The sequence below is a fragment of the Salmo salar genome, chromosome ssa09 (genome assembly GCF_905237065.1).
Source record: "Salmo salar chromosome ssa09, Ssal_v3.1, whole genome shotgun sequence".
In the NCBI taxonomy this organism is placed as follows: Eukaryota; Metazoa; Chordata; class Actinopteri; order Salmoniformes; family Salmonidae; genus Salmo; species Salmo salar.
The window spans coordinates 123,571,090-123,586,451 of record NC_059450.1 but is presented as its reverse complement, the minus strand read 5'-3'; the positions used below and the strand labels follow the sequence as shown (position 1 = coordinate 123,586,451).

The 15,362-nt window shown below is 42.9% G+C and overlaps 3 protein-coding genes across 5 annotated transcripts in view; 2 read left to right on the top strand and 1 right to left on the bottom strand.

Annotated features, from left to right (window-relative positions):
* LOC106612564 (multiple epidermal growth factor-like domains protein 6) overlaps positions 1 to 1,421 on the bottom strand; it is a 112,872-nt gene extending 111,451 nt beyond the window's left edge. The window contains exon 1 of the mRNA XM_014213832.2: positions 1,121 to 1,421. Coding sequence (XP_014069307.2) covers positions 1,121 to 1,203 — 83 coding nt within the window. The 5' untranslated portion in view covers positions 1,204 to 1,421. The remainder of the gene's footprint in view (positions 1 to 1,120) is intronic.
* Positions 1,422 to 5,432: 4,011 nt separating this feature from the next.
* Positions 5,433 to 10,841, top strand: LOC106612566 (mitochondrial fission factor homolog B). 3 transcript variants are annotated; one of them, XM_014213835.2, is made up of 8 exons: positions 5,433 to 5,615; positions 6,284 to 6,498; positions 6,693 to 6,865; positions 7,196 to 7,287; positions 8,039 to 8,203; positions 8,982 to 9,038; positions 9,769 to 9,859; positions 9,977 to 10,841. In XM_014213835.2, the coding sequence occupies exons 2-8, from the start codon at positions 6,288 to 6,290 to the stop codon at positions 10,106 to 10,108; spliced, it is 921 nt and encodes a 306-aa protein (XP_014069310.1). In that variant the 5' UTR covers positions 5,433 to 5,615; positions 6,284 to 6,287; the 3' UTR covers positions 10,109 to 10,841. The 3 variants fall into 3 exon arrangements, with proteins under 3 accessions (XP_014069310.1, XP_014069311.1, XP_014069312.1); XM_014213836.2 differs by lacking the exon at positions 8,039 to 8,203 and having other exon boundaries at positions 5,446 to 5,615; XM_014213837.2 differs by lacking the exons at positions 8,039 to 8,203; positions 8,982 to 9,038 and having other exon boundaries at positions 5,447 to 5,615.
* A 459-nt stretch (positions 10,842 to 11,300) lies between these two features.
* On the top strand, positions 11,301 to 14,057 carry LOC106612565 (39S ribosomal protein L44, mitochondrial-like). Its single transcript, XM_014213834.2, has 4 exons — positions 11,301 to 11,562; positions 12,613 to 13,081; positions 13,210 to 13,388; positions 13,584 to 14,057. The coding sequence occupies exons 1-4, from the start codon at positions 11,336 to 11,338 to the stop codon at positions 13,756 to 13,758; spliced, it is 1,050 nt and encodes a 349-aa protein (XP_014069309.1). The 5' UTR covers positions 11,301 to 11,335; the 3' UTR covers positions 13,759 to 14,057.
* The last annotated feature ends 1,305 nt before the right edge of the window (positions 14,058 to 15,362 follow it).

Genomic DNA, 15,362 nt, shown 5'->3' with positions numbered 1-15,362 from the left:
AATGACAACTGGCCATTGTTAGGAGTATCTCATTGTTTAGCTCAAGGCACTCCATACGGCTTGTGCATTACCTGCTGTGGTTCCATAATGTAAAGTAAAACCATTCTATCTGCATCTGTAGTCTGGGTTTTGGTCTGTTCTCCTTTAGAATTCCCTAGACTCATGTTCTCAAATACTCTGCTAGACTTGGACAGTGTTCCAGATACCCAATAAACAACCAATGAAACCCTCCAGGCAATACCAGTTTACAATTTCATAAGAGAAAACATGTCAGAATGTGTGTGTGTGTGTGTGTGTGTGTGTGTGTGTGTGTGTGTGTGTGTGTGTGTGTGTGTGTGTGTGTGTGTGTGTGTGTGTGTGTGTGTGTGTGTGTGTGTGTGTGTGTGTGTGTGTGTGTGTGTGTGTTCGTGCATTACTTGGTGCATGTCTGTCTGTCCGCCAGTTAAAATGCTAAGGGAATCAGCAGCTGAAAATCTGAATAACTACATACCGTCATAAATATATCAAAATGTTGTCAGAACAGGGATTTATAACACACTTTTGTCCAAAGGTGTACTTCTGCATCTGAACACCTCATCTGGGTTCGATAGACAGCAGGCTAGGTTAATTAGCTGAGAGAAGTATAAGGCTGCTACATGTAAAAACCCTCTTTCATGCGAGTCCTGCACACGCTCATTCTTTTCGGGAAGTCTCTTGAGAAATGCACATTCCTTTACATCCTCAGTATAATAGTGGTCATGTTTGCGGGGTAAAGTATAATATGGTTTATTTTACGTGAGGTGCACAAAGAGCGACGCCTAGAGGACAAATGCATCCAGTCAAAAAAGACAGAGTAAATGATACAGATATATAAAGTTAGTATCCAACAGTAGAAAACAGTGACAACAAAGCCTAATAACCATGATTTGTTGTGGTTGATCCCTTTAACCAAAAGTAGCCCGGCCTATTGAAACATGCTGCAATAACACATTTCCATTGAAGAGCCGCAAATACCAAACGAAGCATTTATTCATTTGACTATTTACAGATTAAAATGTTCATGTGTCACATGAAGGCTATAGTGTGCTCATGTATTAGATGATTCAACATAAAATAGTCGTGCAACTCTAAATTCACTCACATGTCAGGCTGTAACTCCAGAGATGATGCGATGCGCGTGGTGTCCAGTGCTATCATACACCACATTAAAATGTCCAAGAACATTATTAATTCACACAGAGAATACCACAAAGTAAAGAATGATGTGGTGAAGGTATATCTCCTATAGTCCCGTCAAATAATGATGTGCATCCTGTCTCGGACTGAAAACGCATCGAAACAAGACTACAATGCTTCGTCTCCAGCCACAAGATTGTACCGTATCTAGAGAGCTTGAGAGAGGGACTTGTTGTCCCTCAGCTTGCATCCCCCTTCACCGTATGGGCTCCATTCACAAGAGTGCCGGAGTACCACCCACGACCACTAGAGGGTCCCTATCATTACTAATGAGATCGATCTCTACTTTGCTGTATTTTGATCGATGAAAAGTGTAGCCTTTTGATTGGTTTGATTATTGATCCATTCACGGCCTTTTTTTTACGAGATCAAAAAAAGTGTACCAACCCTAAGACTTTTTGACATCTTCCTCCTTTTTCTTCTCTGGAACCTGTAGGCTTATTTAATAGTGGTTTATTAGAGTTTATTGACGTTTATATTAGAACTCGTTGAGTTAGAAACAGCGACCTCCAGTGTTGTTGTCGTGAATTTATTAATAGCTATGTATTATAGGAGACTGCCCTACATCGCAAATTTGCAGTTCTCTCATTTGTTAATTCAAATGTAGGCTCACAGTACTGAGTGCAGAGTGGGACATTAATGGCTGTGTGTGTGTGTGTGTGTGTTTCTCTCTCCATCCTGCTCTTTCCCTTCTCAAACTTCTCCCTCTCTCCCCACTTCTTTCTCCCTCTTTCATCTTCTCCTTCAATCACTTCCACTCCACCTTCACTTTCTGCATCTCCTCTGCCTTCTCTTCGACATCTACTTTTATTTTGTAGAGGAAGAATAAGATTAACATCTCATTCTCTGTCTTTTTTCATCATCTCTCCTGTTCCTGTAATATTCTACCTTCTCTTATTCACATCCACTTTCAACCTTTCCACTGTCTTATTCTTCCTATCTAACTTCTCTTTCTCCTTTTCCAACTCCAACTTTCCAACTTTCAACAATATTTACAGTTTCTTGCTCTTCTTCTCAACTTTCTCTTTCTACCTATCCAGCCTCTTGTCTTGAGTTTCTGATCCACCTCTACGCAGACGACACCATTCTGTATACTTCTGGCCCTTCATTGGACACTGGACACTGTGGCCTTCCCTGTAGCTCAGTTGGTAGAGCATGGTGTTTGCAATGCCAGGGTTGTGGGTTCGATTCCCACGGGGGGCCAGCACAGGAAGAAAAAAAAAAAAATGTATGAAATCTATGCATTCACTACTGTAAGTCGCTCTGGATAAGAGCGTCTGCTAAAATGACTAAAATGTAAAATGTGTTAACAACCATCCAGACGAGCTTCAATGCTATACAACTCTCCTTCTGTGGCCTCCAACTGCATACAAGTAAAACTAAACGCATGCTCTTCAACCAATTGCTGCCCACCCATCCAGCATCACTACTCTGGATGGTTCTGACTTAGAATATGTGGACAAATACCTAGGTGTCTGGTTAGACTGTAAGCTCTCCTTCCAGACTCACATCAAACATCTCCAATCCAAAGTTAAATCTAGAAATGGCTTCCTATTTCGCAACAAAGCATCCTTCACTCATGCTGCCAAACATACCCTTGTAAAACTGACCATCCTCGACTTCGGCGATGTCATTTACAAAATAGCCTCCAATACTCTACTCAATAAACTGGATGCAGTCTATCACAGTGCCATCCGTTTTGTCACCAAAGCCCCATATACTACCTACCACTGCGACCTGTACGCTCTCATTGGCTGGCCCTCGCTTCATACTCGTCGCCAAACCCACTGGCTCCAGGTCATCTACAAGACCCTGCTAGGTAAAGTCCCCCCTTATCTCAGCTCGCTGGTCACCATAGCAGCACCCACCTGTAGCACGCGCTCCAGCAGGTATATCTCTCTGGTCACCCCCAAAGCCAATTCCTCCTTTGGCCGTCTCTCCTTCCAGTTCTCTGCTGCCAATGACTGGAACGAACTACAAATATCTCTGAAACTGGAAACACTTATCTCCCTCACTAGCTTTAAGCACCAGCTGTCAGAGCAGCTCACAGATCACTGCACCTGTACATAGCCCATCTATAATTTAGCCCATACAATTACCCTTTCCCCTACTGTATTTATTTATTTTGCTCCTTTGCACCCCATTATTTCTATTTCTACTTTGCACTTTCTTCCACTACAAATCTACATTTCCAGTGTTTTACTTGCTATATTGTATTTACTTTGCCACCATGGCCTTTTTTGCCTTTACCTCCCTTATCTCACCTCATTTGCTCACATTGTATATAGACTTATTTTTCTACTGTATTATTGACTGTATGTTTGTTTTACTCCATGTGTAACTCTGTGTTGTTGTATGTGTCGAACTGCTTTGCTTTATCTTGGCCAGGTCGCAGTTGTAAATGAGAACTTGTTCTCAACTTGCTTACCTGGTTAAATAAAGGTGAAATTAAAAAATTAAAAATAAAATACCTACTCACACTTCTTCTCCATCCTCTGATTGTAGCTCAAATATGTTTTGACCTATGGTTAATAGGCACCTACCATGAAAGACAACATTTATTTTTACTTCACTATATTCTTAAAGAAAATAATGTACTTTTTACTCCATACATTTCCCCAGACACCAAAAACCTTTTGAATGCTTAGCAGGACAGGAAAATAGTCAAATTCATGCACATGAGAACACCCACGGTCATCCCTACTGACTCGCATCTGACTGACTCTCTAAACACACATGCTTCGTTTGTAAATTATGTCTGAATGTTTGAGTGTGCCCCTGGCTATCCGTAAATTAAAAAAGCAAGAATTTGGTGCCGTCTGGTTTGCTTAATTTAAGGAATTTGAAATAATTTATACTTTTAATTTCGATACTTTAGTATATTTTAGCAATTACATTTACTTTTGATACTTAAATAAAACCATAGACTTTTAGACTTTTACTCAAGTAGTATTTTACGGGGTCACTTTTACTTTTACTTGAGTCATTTTCTATTAAGGTACACTACATGGCCAAAAGCATGTGGACTCCCTTCAAATTAGTGAATTCGGATATTTCAGCCACACCCGTTGCTGACAGGTGCATAAAATCGAACAGCCATGCAATCCCGATAGACAAACATTAGCAGTAGACTGGCCTGTACTGAAGAGCTCAGTGACTTTCAATTGTAAGTGCTGTTATTGTGAAGTGGAAACGTCTAGGAGCAACAACAGCTCAGTCTGCAAAATGGTAGGCCACATAAGCTCACAGAACGGGACCACGAATGCTGAAGCGCAAACCGCGTACAAATCGTCTTTCCTCTGGAAGCAACGTCAGCACAAGAACTGTTTGTCGGGAGCTTCATGAAATGGGTTTCCATGGCTGAGCAGCTGCACACAAGCCTACGATCACAATGCTCAATACCAAGCGTCTGCTGGAGTGGTGTAAAGCTCGTAGCCATTGGACTCTGAAACAGTGGAAACAGGTTCTCTGAGTGATGAATCACGCTTCACCATCTGGCAGACCGACGGACGATCTGGGTTTGGCAGATGCCAGGAGAACGCTACCTGCCCCAATGCATAGTGCCAACTGTAAAGTTAGGTGGAGGAGGAATAATGGTTTGGGGCTGTTTTTCATGGTTCGGGCTAGGCCCATTAGTTCCAAAGAAGGGAAATCTTAATGCTACAGCATAAAATGACATTGTAGACGATTCTGGGCTTCCAGCTTTGTGACAACAGTTTGGGGAAAGTCCTTTCCTGTTTCAGCATGACAATGCCCCATGCACAAAGCGAGGTCCATACAGATCGGTGTGGAAGAAATTGACTGGCCTGCACAGAGACCTGACCTCAACCCCATGGAACACCTTTGGGATGAATGGGAACGCCGACTGCAAGCCAGGCCTAATAGCCCAACATCAATGCCCAACCTCACTAATGCTCTTGTGGCTGAATGGAAGCAAGCACCTGCAGCAATAGTCCAACATCTAGTGGAAAGCCTTCCCAGGAGAGTGGAGGCTGTTATTACAGCAAAGGGGGGACCAACTCCATATTAATGCCCATTATTTTGAAATTAGATGTTCGATGAGCATGTGTCCACATACTTTTGGCCATGTAGTGTATCTTTACTTTTACTCAAATATGACAATTGGGTACTTTTTCCAACACTGCAGAACACTCATTACAACAGATATTATAACAGGTATTTTACTGTACCAAGAACAATCATTTTCATGTGACGTAAAACAACTTCCTGTTTGTCCCCATCCATTACATTCGTTCAGGGCTGCAGTGTATGTTGTTGTCCCTTTCAGCTTCCTGGAATCAACATATAAGGATGCTACATCATTTGTAATGTAATCTTCAGCTGGACCATATTTATTTTTGCACGTATATTTAATTGATGGGAGAAGAATAAACCGAAGGGTAAGGCCAGCTAGGTAGCTACCACTACCATCTAGAAATTGCGTTTCAAAAAGCTAGCTAGCGTGCTAGATAACTGTCTGCCATACCGACATTTCAAAGTATCTGGTCAGGCCGCAATCAGTAGTTAGCTTGCTACTCGCTAAATACTATTTGGAATTGCATTTACGGGGCTTTGTATGGGTAAACATTACAGACACTAAGCGCACCAACATATCTAGATAGCTAACTTAGCTAGCTAGCCAGCTTGATACCTAGACAACTATTTTTGCTGATATTTCAGCCATCCAATGTCTGTTTTGGTTTCATTGGTGAAAATACTAGCTATTAGTAAGTGGACCTCATTTGGAGAGTGGAGATACATTCAGGCCATTGATTTAGATGATCCTTTTATCCTTATCACATGATAGCATCGCGAACATTCGTTATATTTTAATCCAAAGACGAAGACCATCACCATCAAGGTTTCCTGGGGTATAATTAGTTAAAAATAAGCCTATATGTGGCTACATGGCTAAACATTTTTTAGCACCTTTTCTATTAATACATAAAGTAAAACTTGCTTGTCAATGTATTATTGTTGTGAAGGGGAATCCCAAACTATGTTGTGTAACCAGTTAGTTGGGTTTGCTGATATTGAAAGTGAATGATGCTTTTTGTATATTTTCCAGCCAAATGAACGGAGCAGCATTCCCCTCTCCCACTGCAGAGATGGCGGAGATGAACCGCATCCACTACGAGCTGGAGTACACAGAGGGCATCAGCCAGCGCATGAGGATTCCTGAGATGCTCAAAATTGGCCCCTACGGTCATGACAACCCCGAGGCAGGCTCACATGACCTGCACAACATCATGATGCAGGTCCCAGAGAGGATCGTAATGTCAGGTAGCCACGTTGGTCCTCCACAGGGTCTCTGTAGTGTTGATACTCGTGGGCCATGTTCATTAGGCTCAAAATCGCTGATGTTCTCCCAGACACGAGTTTCATTTTCCATTGCAAACTGTTTTAGGTTTCAAGTCTTACTAAACATAACCCTGTATTGGCCCTTATGTGACACCCCTCCTGACTGCTCTTCTCAGGAGACAGTGAGGACTCTCAGTTCCCCAGGCCCAGAGACCTGGACCTGATCCAGTCCACCCCGCTAGAGAGCCTGTCCCTGAAGACTCCTCCTCGTGTCCTCACCCTCAACGAGCGGCCGCTGGACTTCATGGAAATGGAGCGCAGTGCAGCCCCAGCCCAGCCCAGTGAGGAGGTAGTGGAGGCTGGAGAGTCTAGAGATGGACAGAGAAAGTACTGATGGGTTGATGTGATGGACCAGGGCAGGCATGTGCGAACAAGCAGTATCAAACCCTGGTCACCCTAGCAACTTAAGACTGTGCTATCCCTTTGAGCTAAAGCCTAGACATTAGTTATTCGAGCTTACACAAATGTTCAGATCTCTGGCAAGGCCATTTGTCTTGTGATCTTAGTTCACAGAAACACCTCCTCTACACTGAATGTGGAGTTTATTTGAATGTGAAGGCAAAGTCATTATTTTACAGGAAGAGGATATCAGTATTTAACTGTTCTCCCCTTCTCATAGGTGCGTTCGCAAGGGCGGTTGCGGCGGGAACGTTCAGCCAGCGAGAACACCACTGTCCGCCACAATGGCCAGATTGCCAGAAACGATTCAACGTAAGTAGCCTATCAACTGAGGACCACACCCCAGTAGTGACATGCACCATCCACCACACACACACACTCTTCTACAAGCCTGTCCTTTTCCTCCCATCTGTCCAGTGGTTTTCCCCCGTCTGCCGGCCTGTTTGTCCATCTCTCACTCTCTGCTTGTTGTGATAAAGACTTGGTGTCTGTATCTCAACGGTGTTGTTGCTCACTCTGTAGCCTGTTTGGTTGGTAGTTGTCTTTGGGTCTGCACCCTGTGCTGTTGCAATGCTGTGTCATTGTGAAGGTAGTGTAGTTTCCTCCTGTCCTGAGCATGGTACTAAAACTTGCTCTTAATTCTCTTCACTATTAACATATTAATATTTTATACTGTACCAGGGAGAGGCACCTTACAGTAAACTTGGCGTAGAGCCATTTAATCTGTTCAAAGCTTATTTCACTATATAAAGTCCTTGGGGATCCTCTTTTGTTCAGAGCATCTTTGTGGGGGATGATTCATTGGGATCTTTAATTAGGACCTTTCCATGCTTTTGTGTCCGCATCTCCCTTCCTGGTAGAGGGTTAGGTATAGTTCAGTGGTGCACTAGTATGATCTGTTTGGCATCACCCCATCAGTACCATCTCTGTCACTCTTTGGTGGCTGTTATCTCTGCTCAGTGGGTAAAGTGCGGATGGTCTTTCTCCCCTCCCTCTTATTCACACTCTCTCTGTCTCTCTGCTCTGTTTTCTCTGGCTTGGCCACTCATGTTGGTGGGGGCAGTGTGACCCCGTTCCCCCCAGCCCCTCTCCGCGCCTTACCCCCTCTCGCCATGGCCGAGGACGAACAGAACCTGTACAGCGCTAGCGGCGTTCTCTCTTTCATCCAGTCCACCACGCGCCGGGCCTACCAGCAGGTCTTGGAGGTTCTGGACGAGAACCACCGCAGGTGATCCCATGACCCCTCTTAAGGTCATCTCTAGGCTGACCTCTCCCTCTCTGCTCACCGTGCAGAGATTAACCCCGCAATTCAATACAGTACAATTGTATTAATTCTCTCTGAGGCAATTAAGTCCCTGCTGTTGTCTCTTTCGTGTGGACAGGGTCATCAAATCTCGGCTGTTTGGTCAATTTCAAAAATGTGTCATAATTGAATTTGGATATTTGCTCGATGAACAAAATGATTTGTCTTGACCATATTTTGATAATTTATTTTGGGGCAATGGGTAGGAAACACCTGGTAATTTCTAACATTCAGTAACACTATTAATATGTCATGATGTATATTTATCATTGCAAATCAAGATTGACTTTGCTTGATGTGCTCTTATCGAGCTGTGGCCTCACTCAGAGCTTGACTGAATTGGTTGATAGGAGAGTAGTGTGTAGAACTCAGTCATATTTTCATTGAAAACAGTCAGTTTTAAATGAGTCCCATTCTTGCTCTATCCATGTGTTGTAAGGCCATTATCAAGCATTGTCAACAGCCAACCTATATAGTGACGTCTACTCCGAGGAGAAGTTAGTGTATTGGAGATGAATATATTGGCAGTCTTACAGAGGTCTGTTTTACACTGCATGATCGAAGTCATGAGACATTGGAACTATGAAGTTCAAGAGTGAATGTGAGAGACTTTGGGATTGTAAGTGGGAGACTGTACTTTGGTGTGCTGCTCCATCTCTTTCTATTGCTTCCTCTCTCCCTTCCCTGTTTCTGCCCTCTTCAGCAAGCCGTCGCTGCGAGGGGGGTCTGCCTCGACCTCTAACCCGCTGCATGAATCCAGGTAACTCCACCTGGCACGTAGACTTCACTCCTCTCTTTCTTCCTTTTTCCTCCTCTCTCTTTCCTTTCATAATATAGGCCCCTCATACTCAACTCTTGACCCTTTTTTATGTATTATTTTCAACCTTTATTTAACTAGGCAAGTCAGTTAAGAACAAATTCTTATTTACAATGACGGCCTAGGAACAGTGGGTTAACTGCCTTGTTCAGAGGCAGAACGACAGATTTTTACCTTGTTAGCTCGGGGATTCGATCTAGCAACCTTTCGGTTACTGGCCCAACGCTCTAACCACTAGGCTACCTCTTCAGCAAGCCAGTTCCACGCCATTCTTTTCATTGTGCCCTCTAATCAGGATCTGATTTAGACCTGGAACATCAGGTGTGTACAAATAATGATCAGGTAGAACAGAACCAGCAGGCTCCGGACCTCGTAGGGTAAGAGTTGCATACCCCTGATATAGGCTATAGTTATTGTTAGAGGATGAGTGTCGCTGCTGTCAATGTATCAAGTTTCCAATATTAGTTGAAAAGATAGTTGGGCAATGAATAATATTGTCAATGTATTGTGAATTTATTTATAATAGAAATACATTGACAACAGTTCAATCATTGATCATTAAGCTGAGAACTTCAATGTCATATTATGATTAACGATCAGAAATATAATCTTGCCTGATCCATGATAGAAATGGTTAACCAGGATGTGTTTGGTCTATTTCTCTTCACCCAAGGCTTAACCTGGCCACTCTAGACACTACTCTGGATGTTTCCATGGCTCCTGATGACATGGCTGTCGTAGATGCAGCAACACTTCGACGTCAGGTCTGCTCCTAAATACGTCTTGACTGTACTTCTACGGAAGGTATATAAATGTAGCTGTTTTTGTTTTGGCTATATTGGTTGGTGGTGTTGATGTGATTTTCATTGGTGTGCCTGTAGATCATCAAGCTGAACCGGAGGCTCCAGCTCATAGAAGAGGAGAACAAGGAGAGGACCAAACGTGAAATGATCATGTACTCAGTCACCGTAGCCTTCTGGCTTATCAACAGCTGGGTTTGGTTGCGCCGCTAGAATCCTTTCCTCAGAACCACTGCCAGAGAGTGGAGAACAAAGCCTCTCCCCTCCCCTTCTATGTGTCAAATGTTAGAAAAATGTACTCTCTGCATTTAGCCACAGTGCTGGACAGCCTTGCTCTTGGGTAATGGGATGTTTGTTTTCATTTAATTTTATTGTATACATGTACTTGTAATTATTTTTTACAATGCTATATCATTTTTTTTTGCTAAAGAATCAAAGAATGACTCGGCTGTAAATATTTCTTCATGTTACTCAGTTGTTATCATTGCTCCTGAGGTATTTCCAACAGATAAGAGGTCTAAAGAAAGGAAAACATAAGCCACGGTGGAGACGCATCGAAATGGGTTAAATATTTATTGGGAATTGGAATGATTTGAAAAGATTTTAAAATATATATATATATATATATTGTGAAGTACTGCTGTTATATTGTAAGATAATACATAATGTAAAATTTACTCATGGTTTTAATTGATGTATAGTACTGCAAGGAAATATACAGTCACACTGTTGCTATTACACCATTTTATTCATTATGTATGGCCCATATCCACCAAGCCATAGGCATGATATGCTTTTTCTCCTCATATTTTATCTTCAGTTACTACCTTTTTTTTTTTTACCGAGAACTTTCTGGCTGGAGCACAATGTTATCAAATTGGTTGTAGTTTTCAGCATATTATGCTGAGTCATGTAATTTTATTGGAATAAATGACAAAATAGCTCATTTGGATGTTTGAGTTTAGTTATATTAGTTATTACCGGTATTAATTAGCAGTGTTGGGGAAGCTACTCTGAAAATATAGTTGACCAATTACTTCACACTGAAATAAGTTAAACTACACTAAAGTTACCCTTAAGAAAAATATAGCTTAACTAAAGTGACTTAGAAAAAGTAGTTCCCTACGTCCAAACTACTTCATGAACGATTATCACATCTAAATCTGAAATGTCATAGACTAAAAATTGCATGAACAGATCACCCCTGTGATCAGATGTAAACAGAATGTGTAAATTAGCCTATTAAACACAGTGATTTTGCCTATTAAACACCAAGCTACTGCTAAATGTAATTAATTACTAGTTGAACTAAATGTAGGTCATTACTCCCTGCCTAACACTTAAGTATTAAGTATATTGTTATTACTATGTTATTACAACGTAAAATGCAACCACGTCTATCTTCTCATCGTTTTTAATCTGGAACTAATTTGGCGCTTTATGGTTGCTTTCCGGAAGGTTTTCATAGTTACACACCATCAGAAAACTGTCATGGCGTCTGGATACATTGTAAATCGTGGTGTGCTAACATTTGGAATTCACTATCAACATGTTTGTAGAAATGTACTCCTTACACAGACCCGAGAGAAGAAGCGATGGATGAAAGCATATACTCTTTTGATGGAAAGAAAGTTGAAGATAGAAGGGCCTCCACCACCTAAACCACGGTATGTAAAATGCTAGCTTAGTAAGGTAAGGTTATCTTGGTATCATAGGGGTCAAGGCCATTGGTGTTCATGGTTAGCTTGATAATTCAACCATTTTGTGTAAAATTCAGTGCACCTGTTCGTTATCTAATGCAATACTATACGTCCCCGCAGGAGGCCTTTTGGTAGGCCGTCATTGTAAATAAGAATTTGTTCTTGAGTTCTTAACTGACTTGGCTAGTTAAATAATGGTTAAATGAAAATTATCTTAATAGGATCCATTTGACAATCGATTGGACATGGGCTATAGAATCTGGAGCAATTGACAATAAATACTGAAATTAGCTGGCTAGCCAATATAGAACAGACAACACTACATGAACAAAAGTATATGGACACCTGTTCGTCGAACATGTTATTCCAAAATCATGGCCATTAATATGACTTGCCTAGTTAAATAAAGGTAAAAAAAATATTTTAAAAAGTGCAGCGTGATTCATCACTCCAGAGAACACGTTTCCACTGCTCCAGAGTCCAATGGCAGCGAACTTTACACCACTCCAACCAACGCTTTGCATTGTGCATGGTGAACTTAGGCTTGTGTGCGGCTGCTGGGCCATGGAAACCCATTTCATGAAGCTCTCGACGAACAGTTATTGTGCAGACGTTGCTTCCAGAGGCAGTTTGGAACTCAGTAGTGAGTGTTGCAACCGAGGACAGATGATTTTTACGCGCTTCAGCACTCGCTGGTCCCGTTCTGTGAGCTTGTGTGGCCTACCACTTTGCGGCTGAGCCGTTGCTCCTAGTCATTGCCACTTCACAATAACAGCACTTACATTTGACCGAGGCAGCTCTAGCAGGGCAGAAATGTTGACAAACTGACTTGTTTGAAAAGTGGCATACTATGACGGTGCCACGTTGAAAGTCTCTGAGCCATTTTACTACCAGTGTTTGTCTATGGAGATTGTATGGCTGTGTGCTCAATTTTATACACCTGTCAGTATCTTAGCTACATACTGATTGCATGCACCGTGATCTTCGTTATGAATTTCCCTATGTTCTGTCTCCTAGTGCTCAAAAACCTAACTGGGACTACCATGCAGAAGTCCAGGCATTCAGCAGCCGCCTTAAAGAAAGTTTCTCCCCGGAGCTCCTGAAGACAGCCTTCGTGAACCCCTGTTACATTCAGTCAGAGCAAGAGAGGAGGCATGCACTCGGCGTAGACTCTGAAATGGCCGCTCTGGTCCTGGGGGACAACATTCAGCTGCACACACAGGGCTTGGAGTTCACCAAGAGCTTCTTGTCTGACTGGTGCAGGGCCAGCTTCCCTAGCCTGCCCAGCATGGGAGTGGTCGCCATTGTCGCGCACCTGACCAGTCATCCAGTCGTGTGCCATGTGGCGCGGAACCTCGCCATCGAGGACCTAACTATGAGCGCTCAATTCCCGGTCCCTGACGAGGTATTGCACAGTACATTCCTCGCTGTGATCGGAGCACTCCAGGAGAGCAGCGGAGCTGAGAGAGCAGGACTTTTCCTTCGGGTAAGAAGATTCTTACAAATTTCAACACACCCATCTCAACAGTCATGATTAATCATCTCAAATTTACATTAGTTTGTTTGTGTAGCTGAAGATGATCACACCTCCCATGCCCTCTTCTCTCCTTCCAGGATTTCCTGCTCACTCAGCTGGTAGGGAAAGACCTGTTTGAGATGTGGTCGGTGGTAAACCCAATGGGGCTGCTGGTGGAGGAGCTGTCCAAGAGGAACATGGCCCTCCCAGAGCCTCGCCTCACCAGGTCGGCCGGCACCGGCACTGTGCTCCCACTCTACTTCGTAGGGCTGTACAGGTATGCCTCACTGGTCACTCCCATCAGTACGCCTCCTGATAAAGCCAGGAGATTTTCCTGACCAGGAATACGCTGTGTCCCAGGACCTAAAGTGTTTTTTTCTGGTCAGGACAAACTCTTTGTATGTGTTAGTGTTCTGCCGGTAGTTATTTGTTTGTTGATCATGTTACTGAGTGAGTGTGTGTGTGTCCTCAGTGATAAGAAGCTCCTTTCCGAGGCTCCAGGGGAGACCGTTCTGGCTGCGGAGGAGGAGGCGGCACGCGTGGCCCTGAGGAAACTCTATGGCTACACTGAGAACCGGAGACCCTGTGACTTTTCTGCAGCGAAGCAGCCTCGGGCTCCTGGCCTCCAATCCATCAGCAGCAGCTAAAGGGCATCACCCCAAGCACTACAATGTCTTCCATCAGTTGATGACAGCTCTTGACACACCAAAGTCAAGCAGTTCCCTTAGCCTATCAGGACCAACCTCTGACAGACTCATACCTGCAGACATAGGAATACCCTCCAAACTATGTGGTCTCCTCAGCCTTGCAATTAGAGGACTGTCCTTGGGCAAAATATTGTGTTTTTTTGTGTAATATATTATTGATCTAAAAGCAAAATGTTTCATGTCCATAACAAATCTGTATCCCTGAGCACGTCTCTTCAAAGAAAGTTTATCATACCATCTTTGGTTTCTCCTTGTCTGCTTATTATTGGGTGTTATTTATTGATGTATGACATTAGTCTGCTCCAAAAAAAAGAAAAACATGCTTTAGCCATGTGTAAAGTGTCTGGATTGATTTCACAAGAGCAGAATCCAGGACACTTAAGTTGGCAGGTCATTTTTGGCTAGTCAGGATCACCTGCTGTGATTGGTTGCCAGGACAATGTCTCTGACATCCATAGTGGGAGATGTGGCTCCTTCCTTTATCCTCTGCAAATGCCACGGCAACGAATCGGCAGAACTTGGGGTGAGAACTCGGCTTGAGTGTCTGGCCTGGTTTATTAAAGCTGTATTTTACTTTAAAAAGTGACGCCAGTATAGACACCCGTTTTAGCACTTTTGTGCATTTATTTGCACAGTATGGGAACAACTGGATAATTGCTATAGACCTGAACTGGGTAATTTGTCTTTTACATCAAATTACTTTTACAGAGAGTATTTGGATTCTGTAATTCATCTTTGTTTCAAATTAAGTATTTTATCTGTAGTGATTGCAGGCAAAACTTAGCATGGCTGAACAGTGATGTTATATCTGGGTGTGAAATATGCACTTGTTTCACTCTCCATCTGGTCCACTTCATGCCAACTGTGTTATCCTCCCTCCCTGGTCCCTCAGCATTGGCAGCAGAACCCGTGGGCCTAGCTGCATTCTTTCTCATCAATTCTTTATTGAAGCTGTCATTTTGCCTTTAGGGGGAGAATGTCTGCAGGCAGAAAGTGTAGGCCAGCCCTAATAGGCCTACATCTTACTATATTAATCACTAGGATCACAGAGCAGGGTAGAAAGGGTTGCATCCTCCTTCTCATGTCCATTTGTATTTTGTCTTAAAATTGACATTGCATTCTGCACTTATTTTTCTGCGCTGATACATTTGTATTGATAGACTGATGTTTTTTGACCCGTATTCAAAAAGCATCTCAATGTAGGATAGGTTTTGCCTTTTGAATCATAATGAATAAGAGGGGCAACCTGATCCTAGATCAGCACTCCTATTGTGAGATGCTTTATGAGTACAGGCCCAGTACTCTTGACCTATGTTAAGCCAGTGTCCTCCAAGGTAAGTTGTCAAAACAGATCTTCTCTCAGATGTAGGCTACTCAGTGGGACCGAGTCACCCTTAGAGTTCCAGGAAACAACGCTTGTTTTTACACAGTAGGAGCCATGATTGTGAAGCACAGTCACACATGGGGCATGCAAGCACAACAGCCTTTTCATTTACTGTCAATGCAGTAGCCCATCACACTGTATGTACCCCAACATTATGTGC

What these genes read in the sequence shown, in the direction of transcription:
- LOC106612566 (XM_014213835.2), top strand. Translation starts at nt 6,288, where the DNA reads ATGAACGGAGCAGCATTCCCCTCTCCCACTGCAGAGATGGCGGAGATG. An exon ending in CAGCCCAGCCCAGTGAGGAG is followed by an intron (nt 6,866 to 7,195) that starts GTAGTGGAGGCT and finishes CCCTTCTCATAG; the next exon opens with GTGCGTTCGCAAGGGCGGTT. An exon ending in ATTGCCAGAAACGATTCAAC is followed by an intron (nt 7,288 to 8,038) that starts GTAAGTAGCCTA and finishes TGGTGGGGGCAG; the next exon opens with TGTGACCCCGTTCCCCCCAG.
- LOC106612565 (XM_014213834.2), top strand. Translation starts at nt 11,336, where the DNA reads ATGGTTGCTTTCCGGAAGGTTTTCATAGTTACACACCATCAGAAAACT. An exon ending in CCTCCACCACCTAAACCACG is followed by an intron (nt 11,563 to 12,612) that starts GTATGTAAAATG and finishes TCTGTCTCCTAG; the next exon opens with TGCTCAAAAACCTAACTGGG. An exon ending in GAGCAGGACTTTTCCTTCGG is followed by an intron (nt 13,082 to 13,209) that starts GTAAGAAGATTC and finishes CTCTCCTTCCAG; the next exon opens with GATTTCCTGCTCACTCAGCT.